Below are 18,153 nucleotides of genomic sequence, written 5' to 3' on the forward strand. Positions count from 1 at the left end.
CATGGCAGTGACATAGATTCTTGGTGAATTACACAATGAGATACGGACATTCAAAATACAAGCTTGTACCTAGGGCCGTGTTCGTTCCCGCAGTAGTGCCGTAAGGGAATCTCTTCTAACCCTAACCCAAAGCTTTTCTGCCACCAAAAAAATGCCTCCGTTACTGTACTACAGCGGCAACGAACGCGCCCTAGGTATTCATCGAATTCCCATGATTGACGTGACGGATTGCACTGAACATTGGCGAAGAAAGGTCGCATGAGACACTCGCTGGACATACAATCCAAGTCCACGCTCATCAATTTACACCCTTTCAGATTTTATACCAAGTGCTTTCTCATGCTGGTCATGGTAACAATGTGCATTGAAACGTGATTTCCATCGGGCTGTCCACCCTCGCTCTCTGGAACGGCAACTCAACATGGGAACATCAGACAAAGACTTGGTGACGGACTGGGTTCTCTGTGCAAACGTATATCAAGCTGATACCATCGATTAAAACATCATTTCAACCGAAATCACTGGAGCAATCCCTCAGTAGCCTCTTCGACGCGGAGAATCACAGAATGACAGTGAAGCTGTTGACCATCGTAAAATCACGATTAACAGTGGATCAACTAGTCACGTTCCCGGGCGCAGATTCGTGTTTGAAAACCAGTAAAGCTGGCAACGCCCTTAAATTATAGAAAGTCTTTTTCAGTCAGGTAGATAGGTAATCATTCGAATTAGCGCTCCGGCGCACGTTTCCAGCGTGAAGACTGGGAAGATGAATCAAGCTCACGGAATCACCAGAAACAAGCCAAACGGCCAAATTACTGTGAAAGCGACGTGATAAGTCCAGTGGAAACGACAGGCGTGGAACTTTGTAGCAAGGCATGTCCGATTTACAGCTATAGCTGATGACAGTCCTACAAGCTTGGATCGCACTGAAATAAAATGATCGGTCTTTCAGCACTCTTCTCCAACGGGCCGTTTCAAATCATGGTATCGTGCGCGCAGAATCTATTGTGCTTTCAATGTGCACAACACAGAAGTAGTTCTAGATGGTCACTTGCAGATGATTTCTGGTTCGAGGCTGATGAAAACACGATACCTGGATTCCGAGAAGGAGCTCAACCAGGCCTCACAGCTCACATTTACCCGTGATTCTGCCCACATTAATGTCCGCTTCAAAGTGAACCTCACAGAATCAGCTTTCGATGTATCCAACAGCATCGTCACTTGCAAATAGCTTCCGCTTCAACACATATAACAACACAAAACTGAGATTCCCAAGAAGAGCTCAACCAGGGCTCACTTCCCATCTGCCCATTGCTTGCCCAGTGTTCTCCCAAGCGGTGAAAGAAAGAAGTCAAAGCTCGATGCCGGTACCTGTTTACGTACCTTCCAGCCGGCAACCTGTCGCGTCACCGTTCCCAGGGCAAAGCAAACAGTCCAGGCCACAAAACAAAACCACTGACCCACAACAGCTGGTCTGAACTGTTTCGCCAGCCGCCTCAACAGACCAAAGTTCCTGTTGCTTCCCGTCCCATATCGTCACGTCATCCCTCCACAAGGCCAATGAGATTGTTCCCTCGAGGCTCAAGTCTGTTCACCGCGATTCTCTTGGTATCTATGACAAATGTATTGCTCCCGTGTGACTCGATATTGTTTTGAGATCCCGTCTTTCTTGCTCAAGATATCTGCAGGTGATGGGACGAGTGACTGTCCCTTTTGCTCGTCCCATTGTTATCATAGACTTGACAAGTACCGGAGAGGGATCAAATCCTTGTCTTCGACCTTCTCAACCTACCAGAGGGCTGCTTTCTCGAGTTTGTATCTCCACAGATACTTGCTCCTGCTCGTACAATTCACAACTCCTGGACTTGTTGAACAACGGGACGAGCAAGTTATTCATCCCCTCCCAAGCAATTCAAGATGTGAAGAGAACCCCGCAGAAGACTGTCGAGCTCGCCTTTCCCATCCTCGACGAACCAGAGTGCTCCGTTGCCGTAGAGATATTCCCACCGTGCCTTCGTGACCACAGTGAGTAAACCAGTTGTGGGGCCCTGTCTATCTTCCAGTCGTCGTCTGGTCTTCTTTGCTGCGTTTTGGCTTGGCCCAGGCCGTCCAGACCGCCCTGCCTTGCGACTGATTCCCTTTTGGGACGGCTGGCAGAGCTGCTTTTGGTTTAGGGTGGGCCCTTTCGGACAGTCTGCCACCGTTGTCCTGCCAATAAGCAGCCTCGTACAGTTTGTGATTGCACACACAACGTCAGAATCAGTCCGCCTGGCCAACAAATGCTGCGCTCTTCGCCCTACTTTTTCGTCCCGTCTTCTGAGTCCCCGTCTCGTACGACTGTTTGCTCCCTTCGAGTACTTTCCTTTTGGCTTTCCCCACCGGGAATTTCTATTCAGGAGGACTGATTTTGTCAGCTGTCGACCCCTCCATCCTCTTCCTCTCTCCCTCCCTCTCCTCTATTTAAACCCCTCCTCCTTCACCTTTCCCTTCTTCTCAAACCTTCCCTCTTTCCTCATCTCTTGTCACACTCATCTTCCTCCTCCTCCTCCTCCTCCTCCTCCTCCTCCTCCTCCTCCTCCTCCTCCTCTTCTTCTTCTTCTTCTTCTTCTTCTTCTTGTTCATCATCCATCATCGCTCACTTTGAGCTTCACATCTTCAGGTAAGAACAGATACTAGCACGAGCAGACTCTCCCATGATGAAAACCAAACGATCTGAGCCGTCAGCATTCCGTTGCGGTCTTGATGATACTGCCATTATCTGATTTGGGAAAAACACACCTCACCTAACCGGGCATCCTTGTGTTGTCAAGCAGTTTACTGACGTGTTCTTTTTCTCAGGATCAATCATCATCATCATCATCACCACATCTTCAGGTAAGAACAGATACTAGCACGAGCAGACTCTTCCCATGATGAAAACCAACCTATCTGAGCCGCCAGTATTCCGCTGCGGTCTTGATGATAATGCCAATATCTGATTTGGGAAAAACACACCTCACCTAACCGGGCATCCTTGCGTTGTCAAGCAGTTTACTGACGTGTTCTTTTTTCTCAGGATCAATCATCATCATCATCATCATCACCATCACCACTCATTCAGTCTTCAGCTTGCGACACACACACGAACACACACATTCAGGTAGGTCCAACCCCTACTTAGCTTCATTCTTGCACGGCAGAACCCTCATGTGGTGATGATGATAATCCATCGGCTCCTTCATGTTGGCTGTGAGGTCGCCCCGCAGTAGCCCAATGCTATTTGCGGAAACCGAGCAGTCACGCTCTCAAACGCGATGCCCCATGGGCGAGAGTGGGGATGGTACTGACACCACGGGTTTTGTTCACTCTTCGTTTTCGGACTTGGTTTGTTTCGTGTTCGGTTTAGCTAACTTCCTTTGCGGTCATCGACATCTCAGGTCTTCATCATCGGTCTTCGACTTTTCTTTTCTTCACCTGGTAGGTCCTACTCCTACTTAGCTTTATTCCTTGTGCGCGGCAGAACCCCCCATGTGACGATGAAGAATACCCATCGGCTCCTTAATGTTGATTCCTCTCTTGTCACGCCTCAAACGCGATGCCTCATGGGCGCGAGGTGGAGATGCCAACACTGATGTCACGGGTTCTGTTCACTCTTTGTCTTCAGACTTTGATTCGTGTGTTCGGTTTGGCTAACTTTTATTTCCTTGCGGTCATCATCTCAGGTTTTCATGATCACCATCATCATCGGTCTTCGGTCTTCGGTCTTCAACAGTCAGCATCTCTCACACATTCTTTCATCAGGTAGGTGCACCTACTTAGCCAAGCCTTGGGATGTGGGAAAAAGTATCAGGACCACGTGGTGTGCATGCCAGGAACAGGTGGCTGTGCTAGAAGACAATGACAATGTCCATAACAACAAGACCCTCCGGGACCGAGTCTGGGGTGACCAAGGAGGATGGGCCTTGGCTAACTTTTTCAGTCTTCATTGCAGGTTTTCAATGTCTTCTTCGACTCGACACATTGGTTTGGGCAGCTTTCGTGCGACTGGGGGCTGCGGGGGGGCTGTTCGGGACTTTGTCCTGGGCACCTCCCCGCGGTTTTCCTCTCTTCGTCGACTGTTGTCTTGCCTTCAACAACAACATGAACTTCAAATGTGAGTAGACCCGCCACCTACTCACTTAGCCCAGCCAGACTCCTCCTTGCATGCCAAAGCTTGGGGGTTGTCTGTGTGTCTGTGCCTGTTCCAGGGAGTGGTGACCTTGGTTCGGGAGGACTGTTGGAGATTGCCCTTCGAGACTGCCTCCTCGTTGCTTCACACAGTCGACATCCATCACTCGAGACGTTGTTCACCTTGTTTGTTGGATTGGGCTAACATTATTTTTGTGGCGGTCAGGTTGTCTTCGCTTCGATCAATGCGAATTTTCAGTTTGCACAGTTCAACGACACCGCGACAAAGACATCAGTCGCCGGCGCCTGCGACCGCTGCACAGTCTTCAAGCAAGTCAGCAACTCAGTCGTCCATACATCAACCAGTCATCTCTCGACAACTCTTTGCACCAAGTAAGTGTCTCTCGCTCACCTGTCCTTCCTTTTGTCATGATGAGAACGAGTGGTCACAAACGATCTTTCGTCCCTGTGTCATACCTACCTCTAGGTATCTGAAATTAGCCGGAGGTTGTGCATAAGCCAACATTTCCACGCTGATGGACGAAACCACTCTACCTTACCGTAGATAGCGTGGGCGTCCCATTCTTTCACTTCAACTCTGAGACACCTTTCATTGACACCTGTCTTTGGCTTTTGAGCATCTGATTTGGTCATTGCTAACGTTTCCATCATGTTGCTCACAGGTGCGCCGGCCACCACCATCAAAGACGGTTCAAGCTCATTTCGACAGTCTGGTCAGCCAGCAACTTCCACTTTGTAAGTGTTTTTCTCTCTCACCTGATTTATCCTTCATTGCCAATGATGAGAAAGAGTGGCCATCATACGATCTTTTTCGTCCCTGTGGCATCATGCACATTTCTGAAATGAACAGGGTGCTGTAAATTGGCGGTGGTGCTTTGGAAAAGGAGATTCGGCATCTGCGCTCAGCATTCCATCGTTGATGGACAAAATCACTCTTGTGCTGTAAATAGCGCGGGGTGGGATCATCACACTTAAAATCTCTGAGGCTCTGGTCATTAACACTTCCTGTCTTTGACACCTTTGGTCTTTGACCATCTCACTTGAGTTGAGCATTGCTAACCTTCTCTGTAGCAGGTACCATGACGGCCACAAACTTCCACTGCGGACAACTTCAGCGTAGGTAAGCATTTCTTCCTTGTCCTTGTTTCCCTTGCTTCCCGCGCCATGATGAGAACGAGTGGCCAGCATACAATTTTTGTATGTGTGGCACGTCTGAAATCAACAGGGTGCTGTAAACTGGCGGTGGTGCTCTCGAGGCATCTGCGCTCAGCATTCCCTCGCTGATGGACCAAATCACTCTACTGCAGATAGTGTGGGGTCCGATCTTTTCTCTCTAACTCTGATGAGGCGCCTTCATTGACACCAGTCTTTGACTCCTTGAGTATCTCGCTTGAACATTGCTAACTTTCCGTGTTCAACATCGCGCTCACAGATTTCCATTGCCAAGGGCAGGTTTTCCAGACTCAGATCGTCAGTCTGGTCAGAGATCACCAACTTCGCAGTCACCCCTGGTCGGCCAAACAGTACGCTCGCGAGAGAGTTCCGCAGCTCCTCGCAAAGTCAGTCTCAGTCTTCAATTTGTGTCGTCGTCCTGTTTCGAGTACCTTTGGTGTAGATAGATGGATAGCTGCGGGAGGGCTGTCCGGGCCATTGACCTGGGCACCTTCCCGCGGTGACCTGCAAAGGAAACCTTGTCCCAGTTCAAGAAGTGTTGTTATCGCGTGGCTCCCTACGGTCTGCCGGGGAGTCGACGATAACAGAACACGAACCACCTCAGCCCCGTTCCAGCAAAGGCTCTGCCTCTGACGGGCGGCATCTGAGAAGATTCTGTAGGCGCCAGGGAGTACCCCATAAGCGTCAAGGGATGGCCCGGGTGGGATCTGAAACCTCAAGTCATCATGAGCTTGTGTCTCTGTCATGGAGACAACCAGCGGTGAGTCGACTTCCATTCCATGTTTTTTTTTTTCTTTTTTGCTTCCATGATGATTGCCACTGGATTGAGGGGGACAAGCGGATGCTTGAGATCCCGACTGAAAGTTTTGGAGATTTTCTGATTCGAAGCAATGTCTTTTCTCTTCTTTCAAAGGCAGCTTGCGTTTGTGGAGAACTTTTACTGTCAGTGTTTGTCGCAGGTTTTCGGTCTTTTCTCTCCATAGCTCGCATGGCGAGAGATTTCAGTAAGTCAACAGACCCCCCTTTTGCTTCTTCCAGCCTGGCCAATGATGACCATTCAAACTTCTTTCTGTTCTTTCTTCGAGGGTGCAAAGCTTCCACAGTCGAGGACTGTCACGGCTCAATGAGAGTAAAACACGTACTGAGGCCGCCAGAATTCATGCAACACTTGTCGGCATTTTTCTGTCATTGGTTCTTTGCTGACATCGTGCTTTTCGCAGGTTTTCGACTGGATCTCTCCCCCCAAGGTCTTGCTGCAGTTCATGGTCAGAAACTTAGAGGTAAGCAAGTCAAACACTTCTTTGCTTCTCCCACTTCCTGCCTGGAAACCATGATGATCAAACAATCTGCCTTATTCGTTTCGAGAGTGCAAAGCCTCCACAGTCAAAAACTGTCACGGCTCCATGAGACCAACCAATACCAAACGCACTGATTTCACCAGGCTTCTTTCAACACTTATTGGCATTTCTCTTCATTGGCTCTTTGCTGACATCAATGTCATCGCAGGTTTTTGGTTTCACTTCATGCTCAGAGACTCGAGTAAGTCATACTCCTCATGCTTCTCCCTCTCCCCGTGTGCATATGATGACCAAGCAATTATCCTTTTTCTTGATTTGAGAGCGCAAAGTTTCCACAGTCGATGACTGTCACGGCTCGATGAAACCAAAACCGCAATCTGAATTCACCAAGACGTTATTTCAGCACTTTTGAAGCTCTTCTCTGTCTTGGACAGTTTACTGACGGTTCAGCACATACTGCAGTTCTCTCGCTTCCACTTGGCCGCAACGGCCGCAACTCAACCACGGTGTAAGTCTGTCACTTGATCTTCACTTCGACCCCATCGCTCGCCATCTGATGATCACCCAATTATTTCTTGTACATTTGTTTCTGAGAGTGCAACAATTCGACACTTCGACTCCTTCATGACGCAAAAAACCAGTTCTGAGGCAAAGCAACAATATCCGCACTTGCATTTGAGTCTTTGATTCTGACAGAAAACTGACTGCCTTGCTTCAAATTCTTTATTCAGGCACTTGCCCCTCTTCTTCCTCGGACCGACAAAAGCTGCCCGGACTTTGGTAAGTCACTACCTACCTACCCCTCTCTTTCACTTTCACCCCAAGCTTGAATATGATGAAGCAAAACACTTTAAAACCCATGTTCATGTTCTGAGAATCCAACACTTCGACTGTTCAATGACAGAGAAAAAAGTCTCATGCCAATCTGACACCAAGCAACTTTGTCTGCTCCTGCGATCGCTGTCCCATCAGTTGTCAGACTTTGACTAACAACAAAGACTTTGCAGGGACTCGCCGCCATTTTCTCTCCCCATAGATCCGACTTCGGCCAAGCAACCTTAGTAAGTCAAGCTTCTTTCACTTCCTTCTTCTACCCTTACCCAAACTTGGGTGAATATGATGAAACCAAACTTTTCCCATGTTCATGTTCTGAGAATCCAACACTTTTCGACTGTTCAATGACAGAGAAAAAAAAGTCTCATGCCAATCTGAGAAACCAAGCAACTTTGTCTGCCTTTGCAATCACTTCAATCTTACCTAGCTGTCTTTGACACGAAGCTAACCGGTGGGCACTTGAGTCTCAGCAGGTTGTACGGCTTTTGTCCGCGACTCCGAAGAGCGCAAGGTGATTCGACACTTGTCGCCTCTATCGCGAGGGACTCCTTCGCTGCTCCCCAACGCTTTCCGTCAACGAGGGCACAGCGCCAAGTCCACAACAACATCTCGGTCAGTCAAATCTGCATCCATGCTCGACACTAGCCACAAGCACCTTCACCACAGCCTGGCATATACATGATGAAACTTCCATACAGACCTAGGGGTTCCTCGACTGAGGGGGTGATTCCCTAATGCAGATACCCAACCTGATGATCTGATACCAAAGCCAGCGACCTCCACTTGGATCTCACTTTTGCTTTCTGTTCATTGCCCTCTGCTAACCACTTGGCTCCTTTGCCGTTATTCTGCTGCACAGGTGTTCCATCGTTCGAACTCCTCAAGCCCGCAAACAAAGTCTCAGCGGTAGGCGACTCCTCCCAGTGATCCCGAGATCACCAGCGTCAAATACCAACCTAGAGGTACCCAGGAGCTTGCCTGTGATGACAAAAAAACCAGCGTTCTTATACTCGAGAAGCTTCAACATCGCTCGATGAAGACAATTTGGCAAATGTCTGAGGCAGCGACCAACAACTTGGGTTCCATCTTTGACGCTGGTGGGACAGGGAAAGACTTCTGCGTTTTCGGTGTACAGTTACTAACAGCCAGCAACATACTTCTGGTTGCAGGTTCTTTCGCACCTACCTAGTCATTCGTTCGATCCAAAGTTCAAAGTGGAAGTCAACGATGTTTCCGCTACACCATACCCGACACTCGATCTTGACCGACCGAACGATGAAACCAACAAGCGACGAAGAGAACGCAAGGCATGGCAGAACGATCGAAAAGAAAGAAAAAGGAGGTAAGCCGCCTGTCCGACCCTGCGCAAAGACCACACCAAACGAATTCTATGATGAAAACATCTTCAAGTGAAGCCCGAAAACAAAACAAAACATATTTAGCCATGAGGACAAGAAAGACTCCGTACTCATTCCACCTGACTGGAAGCACCACGCGCCACTCTCTTATTCGAACACTTGTCTTTGAGAGTTTCAGCTAACTGCCGCGCTCGCAGCAAACTTCGGAACGAAGTAGAGTCACCACACAGCGAGAAGCAATCCCGCCTTCAAGTCTTTCATGCCCTTCCCCTCTTTTCAAGACATGGGCAAAAAGCCTCTCGTCAAAAGGTGTAGGTACGTCGTTCGCATCTGCCAATTCCCTTCGTTAGACCTGCTCCTTTCCATGATGACAAAAGTCTTCCCTTTACTTCCAAGAACCTGTTCCTTCTGGTGTCGGTTCAATGATGAAACAAAGAACCTACGAGCTTTTCTCTGATTTTGGAGCATTCATCTCGTTTGCCTACTAGAAACGCAGAGCTTCAACCTGGGATCATTGTTGCTAATCCATTTTGTCAGGCAGCACCTCGAGAAGCCTTCTTTGATCCCGTTTGCGAGGTAAGTTGTTCGTTCGTTCGTGTACCTATCTGCTGCTTTTCTTCTCGTTAGCTCTGCTCCCTCCTGCCATGATGATCCAAGTCAAAGCTTCTACACTTGCAAAGAGAAAGTCACTTTGTGACGGGCTCAATGAAGACACAGAGATCTGATGTGGATGGGGAAACTCACCGCGCGTACATAACCAGGCACTTCTTCTGGAGAGCATGTTGCTAACCACCACACTTGACAGCAGCACTGCCTTGAACCATTCCATGGAGGCTCAGAGACTTCCATCTCAACTGCAAGGTAAGCGGTTTTTCTTCTTCCTCTTTCGCCCTGTCAGCTCCCTTTCCATGATGAACACAAATCTTAGACAAACATGTCAAAGAGCCTTCACTTTGTGATATCAGCTCGATGACGACACAAAATTGCTTAAATCTGACTTTGGAGCACTCACCGCGCTTGTCACCGCCACTCTCCGGCTATGATCCCAGTGCTAACCATCTGCCAGCCAATCTCTAGCTTTCCGTGCGCGCCGCCGCCTCGTACATTGTTGTGCTCATCGACTCTTGCCCGACCGGTCTCGACTTCCCTCCGAGCTGCGCCCGAAGACGACATCCCTCCTCCCTCCTTCGGGCTAGTGGGCGCCTGAGGGCCGGTTTCGAGTCCACCTACAAACCTCACCATCACCGCATCACACTTCAACCTGTGGTGCGGTCGCCCAGCTTGCGAGCTTAAGGCCCTGAAAGCTTCTCTCCCCATCAACTGGGGTAGAGTTAAGCGGGCAGCGACCGCAGGCTGGGCCGGGCTGGGCCGCCCACCGACCAGAGCTGTCCTTCATCTCCACTCGAACTCTCTCATGCCGAGTCCGCTGCAGCCTCGCCCGCATCTCTGTAAACCAGCGAAACCCCAGTGTGCCCTCCGCGGCATCGGATATCACCGCCCAAAGACTCGGCACAGCAGCAAAACCCCGTGCTTCTCATCTGCTTCCTGGCAGGGCAGGCCTCGCCCAGCAGCAAAGCCAACCCCAACGCCAGAGCCTACGAAGACCAAACCCGCAGTGAAACCGTTAGTCAAGGCAGAAGCTGCAAAACCATCTACCGCACTGTCTGCGTCAAAATCTACCAATGGCAAGGTCAATCATCGCACCCTTTGGTTCCCGTCTGAGCTTGTACTAACCAGCTGTCAATCACAAAGACCTTGGTTTGACAGGTGTTGAGACTTCCCAAAATCTTCATCTGGATCCGTCGTCCGAACCTTCAAGCCCGCCTCACTTTTGCGCTGGCACTTTTAAACTTCCATGGCTTGAAGTACTTTCCTTCTCTAAGGCCGCTGCCGCCAAGAAAGAGGAGTCTTCTGACTCTTCTTCCTCCGACTCTTCTTCTGATTCCTCTTCCGATTCGGGTCCGAGCTCTTCTTCCGAATCTGACTCCTCTTTCGACTCTTCTTCTGATTCCTCTTCCGATTCGGATCCGAGCTCTTCTTCCGACTCTGACTCTTCTGAGTCTGAGGCTGAGAAGAAGGAAGTCAAGAAGGAAGCCAAGAAGGCTACCAAGTCTGACAGTTCCTCGAGCGACAGCTCTTCCAGCGATTCTTCGTCCGACTCTGAGGACGAGAGGAAGACCGACAAGAAGAAGGCCACAAACGAGAAAACAAAAGAAAACACAAAAAAAAAACGAGAAAAACAAAGAAACAAAAAAATTGACAAAACAAGAATCAACACAAAAACACCGAAAAAAACAACTAAAAAAATAAAAAAAAATAAAGGAGGCCTCGGTCACTTTGTGTCTCTTCCTACCAGCACATTCAGAATCGACTCAATCTAACTTTTGCAAATCCAAGAGCAAGAAAAACAGAGATAATCAAGGAAACACACCTGGCAGGGAGACAAGATGAAACGACAGGTACATACAGTTTTCTTGGGGAGAGAGAGGCCACAGCCAGCCTGGCACCTACTCAGGAGCCGGGCGCGGCCTGGCGTTCAGTCCTCGGCGGTACCGGCCTGAACGTCGGTTGCATTCCTCCCTCCATTTGCAAGAAGTTCGGACAACATTTTCAATATTCAAATCGTTGCCCACGAAAAGGTGGCCATCTCAACAACTCCCATCTCTACCACCAGATGCTCCACGACTCGAAACATGGCGGCATCGAGGTCGGCGATGTCAAGCTCAACAATTGGGTTTGCCAGTCATTGACTCCAAGGGAAACCGACACGAACTTGATGTCAAGACATTCATGGGATGAGCATCGCCTCGCTATGTCTCTGCTCGACTTGAACCTATGGAATATGTACGGCACGGAATAGGCGCCGCCTTTCTACCCCGGCATGAACATGTACCAGCAACAAGTAAAGAACCCCCTTCCATTGCCGGGGTAGAAAGGGAGGCCGGTAAAAGCAAAGTTAACTGGCTTCTGAAAAATGGGACCTTCCGGAGATGTCCTTGGTAAGTGGAAATCCAAAAGACTGAAGAAGATGCGGGCCAAGCTGGAGGCCAAGTTGTCGAACGAACAAGAAAAGAGATATCAGCATCCATAGCACCAACAACAAAAACATTGAGCGCCAATTGCACCATCACAATAGACCAGTCGAGTCGGTATTGGGTGGCTCGCTCTTGTTGAGCCTCCCACAGGAAAGACTGAGGCGAATACCCGAACCACCATATTCAGACTCCCCGAGAGAATTGACACCGAAAGGCAAGAGATAGTTCAAGGTGCCTGGTTTAAGTTAGGTGCGGACTGCGGCGGTGGTGCCAAGCGCCGCGCACTGCGGCATACCAAGGATTTCGTCCATGGCACCAAGCGCAAGAAGAGAGTCGATCCAACAACGCAACGCGGTGGTCCATTGTCATCGCCATCGCCATCGCCATCGCCTTCCATTCTGACACCAGATCTTCAGTCTTACCCATCCAGCTCTTCAATCTCGCTGAACCGGCGAGGCCACAATGTCGTTGGCCGTGCAAGGCAGCTCTTTGACTCTTCGGATCGCCCTCCACGGTCCAGTCCAGAAGAAATGCCAGCGCCCGTAGGTAAAAGTGAGGCGGGGAGGCGGACCTCAAAGTTCGGACGACCACGCGTCAGTCCAAGTGACGTGAACCTGCCAAGCCGGTACTTTCTGGGAGCCATTCAATATTGGTGTTTCTTTCTTCTGGGCCCATACACACCTACACCCACACCAAGAAGACACTAAACACTCAACGAGCTGGGCGTCCTATACGTCGTAGATTGCGGGACTCCGACGACACCGAGCGCAAGAAGAAGCTGATCCCCGAACTCTGATTCTGCGAAGACGTAGCGCTAGTGGTGTGGGGAAGAAGAAGAAGAAGAGGTGATAGCAGCCGTCTTCCAAGCTGCAGACCGAGAATGTCATCGGGAGGGAGAAGAAGAGGCTTGTGGCGAACATGTACCAGCAACAAGCAACGCTCCCTTCCATTGTCGTGGTGGGTGTCAAGGCCCGCGAGTTGGAGACGGGAAGATGGGCGCCAAGCTGGAGGCCAGTGTTTTCTAGTCAAGCCAGATGCCGCTTGAACACTAGAGAAACCCGGAGCTAAGTCGAACGAATATGGAAGCTGGATCTGATATCGGACTGGAGTCTACCAGTTAGTAGTAAGTAAGTTTTTCCTCTGTCCAGCAGTCACACATACCTACCTTCCCTATCAGCCATACCCAAGCACCATACACACACAGCCCTTATGCACAACCGTCCGGCAAGCCCAGTCTTTTCGGTCTCGAGTCCACGACCGGGAGGACTGTAGGCATCCCTAGATCGCAAATAACCCCGAATTGCCGAAGATCAATGCATCCCGACGACAACACCCATGCAGAGATCTGTGGAATATACCATCGGCGATCAAGTCTCCTTCGTCCGTGTGGAATAGCAGTTCTTACATCTCCCCATTATCTTCCCCATTCATGCACTTGATATCTCGCCCTGGCTGGCGAGAATCCCGGGGCATGCACCTCTTACACATAATTGTCCGGCAAGCCCAGTCTTTCCGGTCTCGAGTCCACGGCCGGGAGGGCTGTATTACCCTAGATCACACGGAAATCCCACATGCCGAAGAACAACGTGTCGTGTCTCTCCAGCGATGCGAAGATCTGTAGAATATCTACCTTTGGCGATCAAGTTTCCTTCGTCGACTGGAATAGCAGTTCTTACATTTCCCCGCTCACTTTCCCCCATTTTGTCATTTCTCGCCTGGCTGTTGAAGATTCAGGGGGGAAACAAACAGCACTTGCTTCAATGATGATACCATTGATACCTTAACTGTGAAAACAACCACTTGCTCACAAGGCAAGGAGGGGGTTCATGAACACCATACTGAAAAGAATCTGATACGAAGCAAGTGCTTGAAATACTGAGGATGACCGAAGCGTTCAATTGGTTTGGAAGAGCAGATGCTAACACTTGCTTGCAACGCAACAGGAGACGACTACCCAAAGACCAACAGCAACCACCACCGATAGACTCGACAGCCCGACCAAGACAGCGATGCAGTCAGTTGGCCATTACAACTGGATCGGCCGATCTTCGATTCAGCAATTCTCCTTCTTCAACAAACGGGCATGACGATGTAGTAGTAAGGGAATAGGAAAAACGGAACCCAAGGCAACCTGAAAACACTGGAGAGGAGTGTGGTGAAGGAAAGCCAACACATGTGCAGACTGAGCCTTGCAACAATGCCAATAATATCACATTAACAACGAGAAAATGCGAGGAAAACCAACAAGGTATGAATGGTATCCCAGTAGCGAGCGGTGTTTGGGGTTGAGCGGTAGCAGTAAGTTGGCTTTCCTCCGACCGAACAGCCCCAGTGCATACTGCATGCCCATGATGTACACCCTTACATATGACTACTTCTGAGTTTCTTCGAAGCAATGAAGGCAAATGTTGATGAAATCTGATAAAAAGGGCACCACCACTTAAAAGGGCACCACCACTTGGCTGAAGCACCTCCTCTCTTCGAGAGATCACTGCTAACAGAGCATACTTTCTCCCAGGAGACCCCTTGATCACCACTTCGACTCTTGGTCCTGGGCACTGTCTTCAGCCAACACCGTAGCTTGGTAGAGTAGAGACTTGCTTTTTAATGAATACCACTTCAAAGCATCTGTAAACCGAAAGGTTGATGAAGATAGGCAACAATAAAGCAAATCAATCAACTAAGAACGTTTTGAAAACAACATGACTGTGCATGTCCTTGTAAATCTCCGGTTCTAAAAAAAGAGGACGGATGCTGACCACATCTCCCCGTGTTCAAAGCAAGACTTGCGGGTGGATGTAGGCCATTGGGGTGGTAAGAAAGAACCAACATCTTGGCTTGGCAAGCAGAAAAAAACTCGTATAGAATAGCGACTTGCTTCATGACGGACATCTACGCACCAGCTTGGAGATCAAGGTCGATTCGATCGATCAAAAAAGGCACAGAAAAAAAACACCCAAGAACACTCTGAAAAGCAAAGCACTTGTCAATACTCTTTTGGAGTTTGCCGTTTCCTCGGCGAGTACAGATGCTGACCATGATCACCACGTTTGGAGCAGGATTCCATGCCCATGTGGGCTATTGTGGGCGTACTGGCATCGCCTCCACGTCCGAAGCCTACCCGCTAGGTCCGTGATATGTCCGGGCTGGACAGGGCTGCAGCATTAGGGAAGACGAGGATCAAGCTGGTTAGAATACGAAGAAAGAGAGGCGGCATCGTGGACGTATTCAGGCTGGTTGGACTCGGCTGAGGCATTGTGGAAGACGCCACCACGAAAGGCTCGCTGGACAAGAAAAGCAAGATATTCCGGGTAGAAAGGAAATTGGGAAAGGCTGTAAGACAGATTGAGAAGGGCGTTGAAATTGATGCTGGATGGACATGCACTTGCAATGATGGAGAAACCCTGCGTGATTTGTGACGGAGGAGATGGAGATGGCATTGGCATCATGACTTGGGTTTTGAGGTTGTTCAGTGCTGAACTTTAGCATTGTTTGCGCATGTTCGCTGACATGCTATGTCGATGTGTTGAACGTAAAGTCTTGTTAAAGTAGTCGAAGAGGCAACGTTGAGCGTGGGTGATGAAGAGTGAGGTACAGAAGGGTTGATGGTGATTTCAGTTGGATGTCTGGAGGTTCAACTTTTTTCTCAGTCGAGTCTCGCAGGTCGATCATGTCAACGCAGTTGGGAAAGTTGGAATGCAGTGAGCGATTGAACCCCCCACTGGGACCTCGGTTGGACACGAAGAGGACATTCAGGGTCGTACTACAAATACTATTCTATCTGACCAGCGTGCTATCAGAGTTGGAATCTGTTAGTATATTAACTCGGGTTCGACTGTACCTCCTGCTCTTCTGGTCCGTGCACCAGCGCCTCCATGTGCCTGCTGAGGCCTGCGTGCTGCGCCTCCTGTCTTTCCTGCTTGTCATTTCTGTCGGTCGCACAACGGACAGAGAGCGGCAAGTTCCATTCTTAGAAGCACGGATCACACCCTCCCAGAAAAGAAAAAAAACACGACGAAGGAGGCAGTGCAGAATGCTGACATGATTGAAGGAGTGAAGATCGCGCCAATCGTTCTCCTGTAGATCATGGATTGGCTGGTCAGGACGGTTTTTTGTGGAATTTGGGGGGCAAGCAGAGGCCTGCAAAGCGGAAGAGCCACCAGAGTTTTTAGCGAGCAGCGAACTGAACGAAGCTGAGGGAGGTCAAAGTTCACAACGAAAGGTGTGACTGTTGATTCGTTGACTCGATTCGACACATTCAATTCGCAAATAAGATGCAAAGTTGAAGACAAAGGTTGAGGCGTGAAACTGGACCCGCAGTTTCGGATGCTGGCATCCGGACGTCATTTAGGTTTGGAAGCAAAACACTGACTGTTGACGACAACAAGGACTGTGTGGACATTTGACACAGGTTTCAAACGGGTGGCACTGGGGATTTCAAGATTGAGCGATAGGGTAGAAGCAATTGAGATATCCTGGGGGTGTAACAACTCGCGGCAGGCGGTCTACCTGTGTGTCGCTTGAAGCTCAATTTCAAGATGCATGCACAAATCGGGGGGGATCGTCTTTGCGTTTCATGTTGCGAATGCTTTCAGGAGTTCATTCACGTCAGAGTAGCATTCTCGTCATTGATTTTCAATTGAAGGAGAAGATGAAGATGAAAAAGAAGAATATGCAGAAAACCAAAGCCAACATTCACAAATTGTGCTTCACGTCATAAACCATCATGGTCGCCGTCAACTTGACATCGAATTGCCGAAATCGAAATGGGCACAGAAAAGTTGGCCAAAGAGGGTGCCCGCCAAGCTGCCAAGCTGCCCAGATTTCCAGGAGACAGCCGCCCACGCCTCCAGTGCCGCGAGCATTATGTACCCCTGATGCGCCAAGCCGGCTCCACTACAAACAAGCTCACACCAAGCAAAGCGGGACCCGCTCGAGCCCGCTGGGCCGAGAAGGTGTCGTCGATCAACCAAGCTTCTTGCTGCTGAGTGTGCCAAATCCAAGCTTTGCTGGCGACAAGACGGGACCAAGGCTTGTCGATCGCGCAGATTGGATGATAAGAGATCTCTTGGAAAGGCTTAACAAACAACGAGGCGTTTTTGGGCCATCGTTGTTGCATTCTATCATCATCTTTTGTGTAGTAAGTAGCGTACATAGAAATACGAAAAGACGGAGCATGACAAAAAAAGAGAAAACGGAAGATCCGGGCAATAACGTCGGGGAATTTCAGTTGGAGGGTGCCAATTGATTGCCCAATTCACTCCGGGGTGAGCAGCACTACGGTAACATCAGCCAGCCAGCCAGAGTCCCAGCCAGACTGCGAAGAAGTGCGAACGTGCTAGAAATGGGGTTGCGACTAAGTTTACTCCGCCTACCTGCCCTTCCCGTATCGGGCGTTGGCGTGTGTGCCGCCCGCTGTTGTGAGCGCCAAACGACCTGGAGAGAAAATCAGAGAGTAAAGAGATACCAAAAAAGATGTGCGCTTTGAACAAGGTCGACGCTTTGGCAGTATAATTGAAAGTGATGAACGTCAAGCGCCAACAAGGGAAACATGTTCATCCTTCATTCCCCATCTTCATCCCATATTTCCCTCAGCCCCCCCTATCTTAACCAACGGAATGCTTGAAATGGCAGGCCGGCGGAAGTGGCGTCGGACATTCCCTCCTCTTCTGGACGGCCATGTCACGTGCCATCGGGATCATCGATCGGCTTCCCTTGAACTTCTCCTTGAAGGGTTCAATCTTTGGTCGCCAGAAAATGAACGAACCGATCGATGTCAGCCAAACAATCGAACCCCCTGGGCCGGTCGCTCAATGCCCGTTCCTCGGTTGGTCCACACAATGCTGCTTGTCTGCCCCAGGTTCGGTAGAGCTTCCACGACTCCTCCTAGAGAAAAAGGGTACGTAGGTCCTCTCTGGAGACGAGTCCACACATTGTCAACAGGCGAAATGAAGATGGCACACTGATACTACAACGGTGCGATGGGCGGTCAACGGCCTTTAAATCTGGTCAACATGGTGATATGCACACGGGATTTACGTGCATGCTGCATCGACTTTGATGGAATCCCGGCAGCATCGAACGAAGCCGTGTTGTGGCCGTTGGCGTATCAATAACGATTCATTGGATTCAATGTGTTTCTGTGTCTCCAGACATGAGCGACGAAACCGGGCAAAGAGGAATCCAGAACTCCTCCCCCAATGTCTGATCATCCCTGCGTAAAACGAATTATGTACACACTACCAATCCCACATGCGACGAAACCCACTCAGTCCCCATGTAGACGAC

The 18,153-nt window shown here is 49.7% G+C and overlaps 3 protein-coding genes across 3 annotated transcripts; 2 read left to right on the top strand and 1 right to left on the bottom strand.

Annotated features, from left to right (window-relative positions):
* Positions 1–1,889: 1,889 nt before the first annotated feature.
* NCU16928 (hypothetical protein) lies at positions 1,890–2,632 on the bottom strand (the record flags this gene model as incomplete). The annotated part of the gene is made up of 2 exons (XM_011396506.1): positions 1,890–2,208; positions 2,529–2,632. 2 exons carry the CDS (start codon positions 2,630–2,632, stop codon positions 1,890–1,892), a joined length of 423 nt encoding a protein of 140 aa, XP_011394808.1.
* Positions 2,633–4,045: 1,413 nt separating this feature from the next.
* On the top strand, positions 4,046–5,795 carry NCU16929 (hypothetical protein). The gene is made up of 5 exons (XM_011396507.1): positions 4,046–4,132; positions 4,373–4,539; positions 4,830–4,902; positions 5,239–5,287; positions 5,600–5,795. The coding sequence occupies exons 1-5, from the start codon at positions 4,120–4,122 to the stop codon at positions 5,784–5,786; spliced, it is 489 nt and encodes a 162-aa protein (XP_011394809.1). The 5' UTR covers positions 4,046–4,119; the 3' UTR covers positions 5,787–5,795.
* A 3,318-nt stretch (positions 5,796–9,113) lies between these two features.
* Positions 9,114–12,661, top strand: NCU16930 (hypothetical protein; the record flags this gene model as incomplete). Its single annotated transcript, XM_011396508.1, has 8 exons — positions 9,114–9,145; positions 9,368–9,406; positions 9,636–9,691; positions 10,299–10,520; positions 10,583–10,982; positions 11,300–11,564; positions 11,967–12,407; positions 12,563–12,661. 8 exons carry the CDS (start codon positions 9,114–9,116, stop codon positions 12,659–12,661), a joined length of 1,554 nt encoding a protein of 517 aa, XP_011394810.1.
* Positions 12,662–18,153: the final 5,492 nt, after the last annotated feature.

This window comes from Neurospora crassa, linkage group V (assembly GCF_000182925.2).
Source record: "Neurospora crassa OR74A linkage group V, whole genome shotgun sequence".
In the NCBI taxonomy this organism is placed as follows: Eukaryota; Fungi; Ascomycota; class Sordariomycetes; order Sordariales; family Sordariaceae; genus Neurospora; species Neurospora crassa.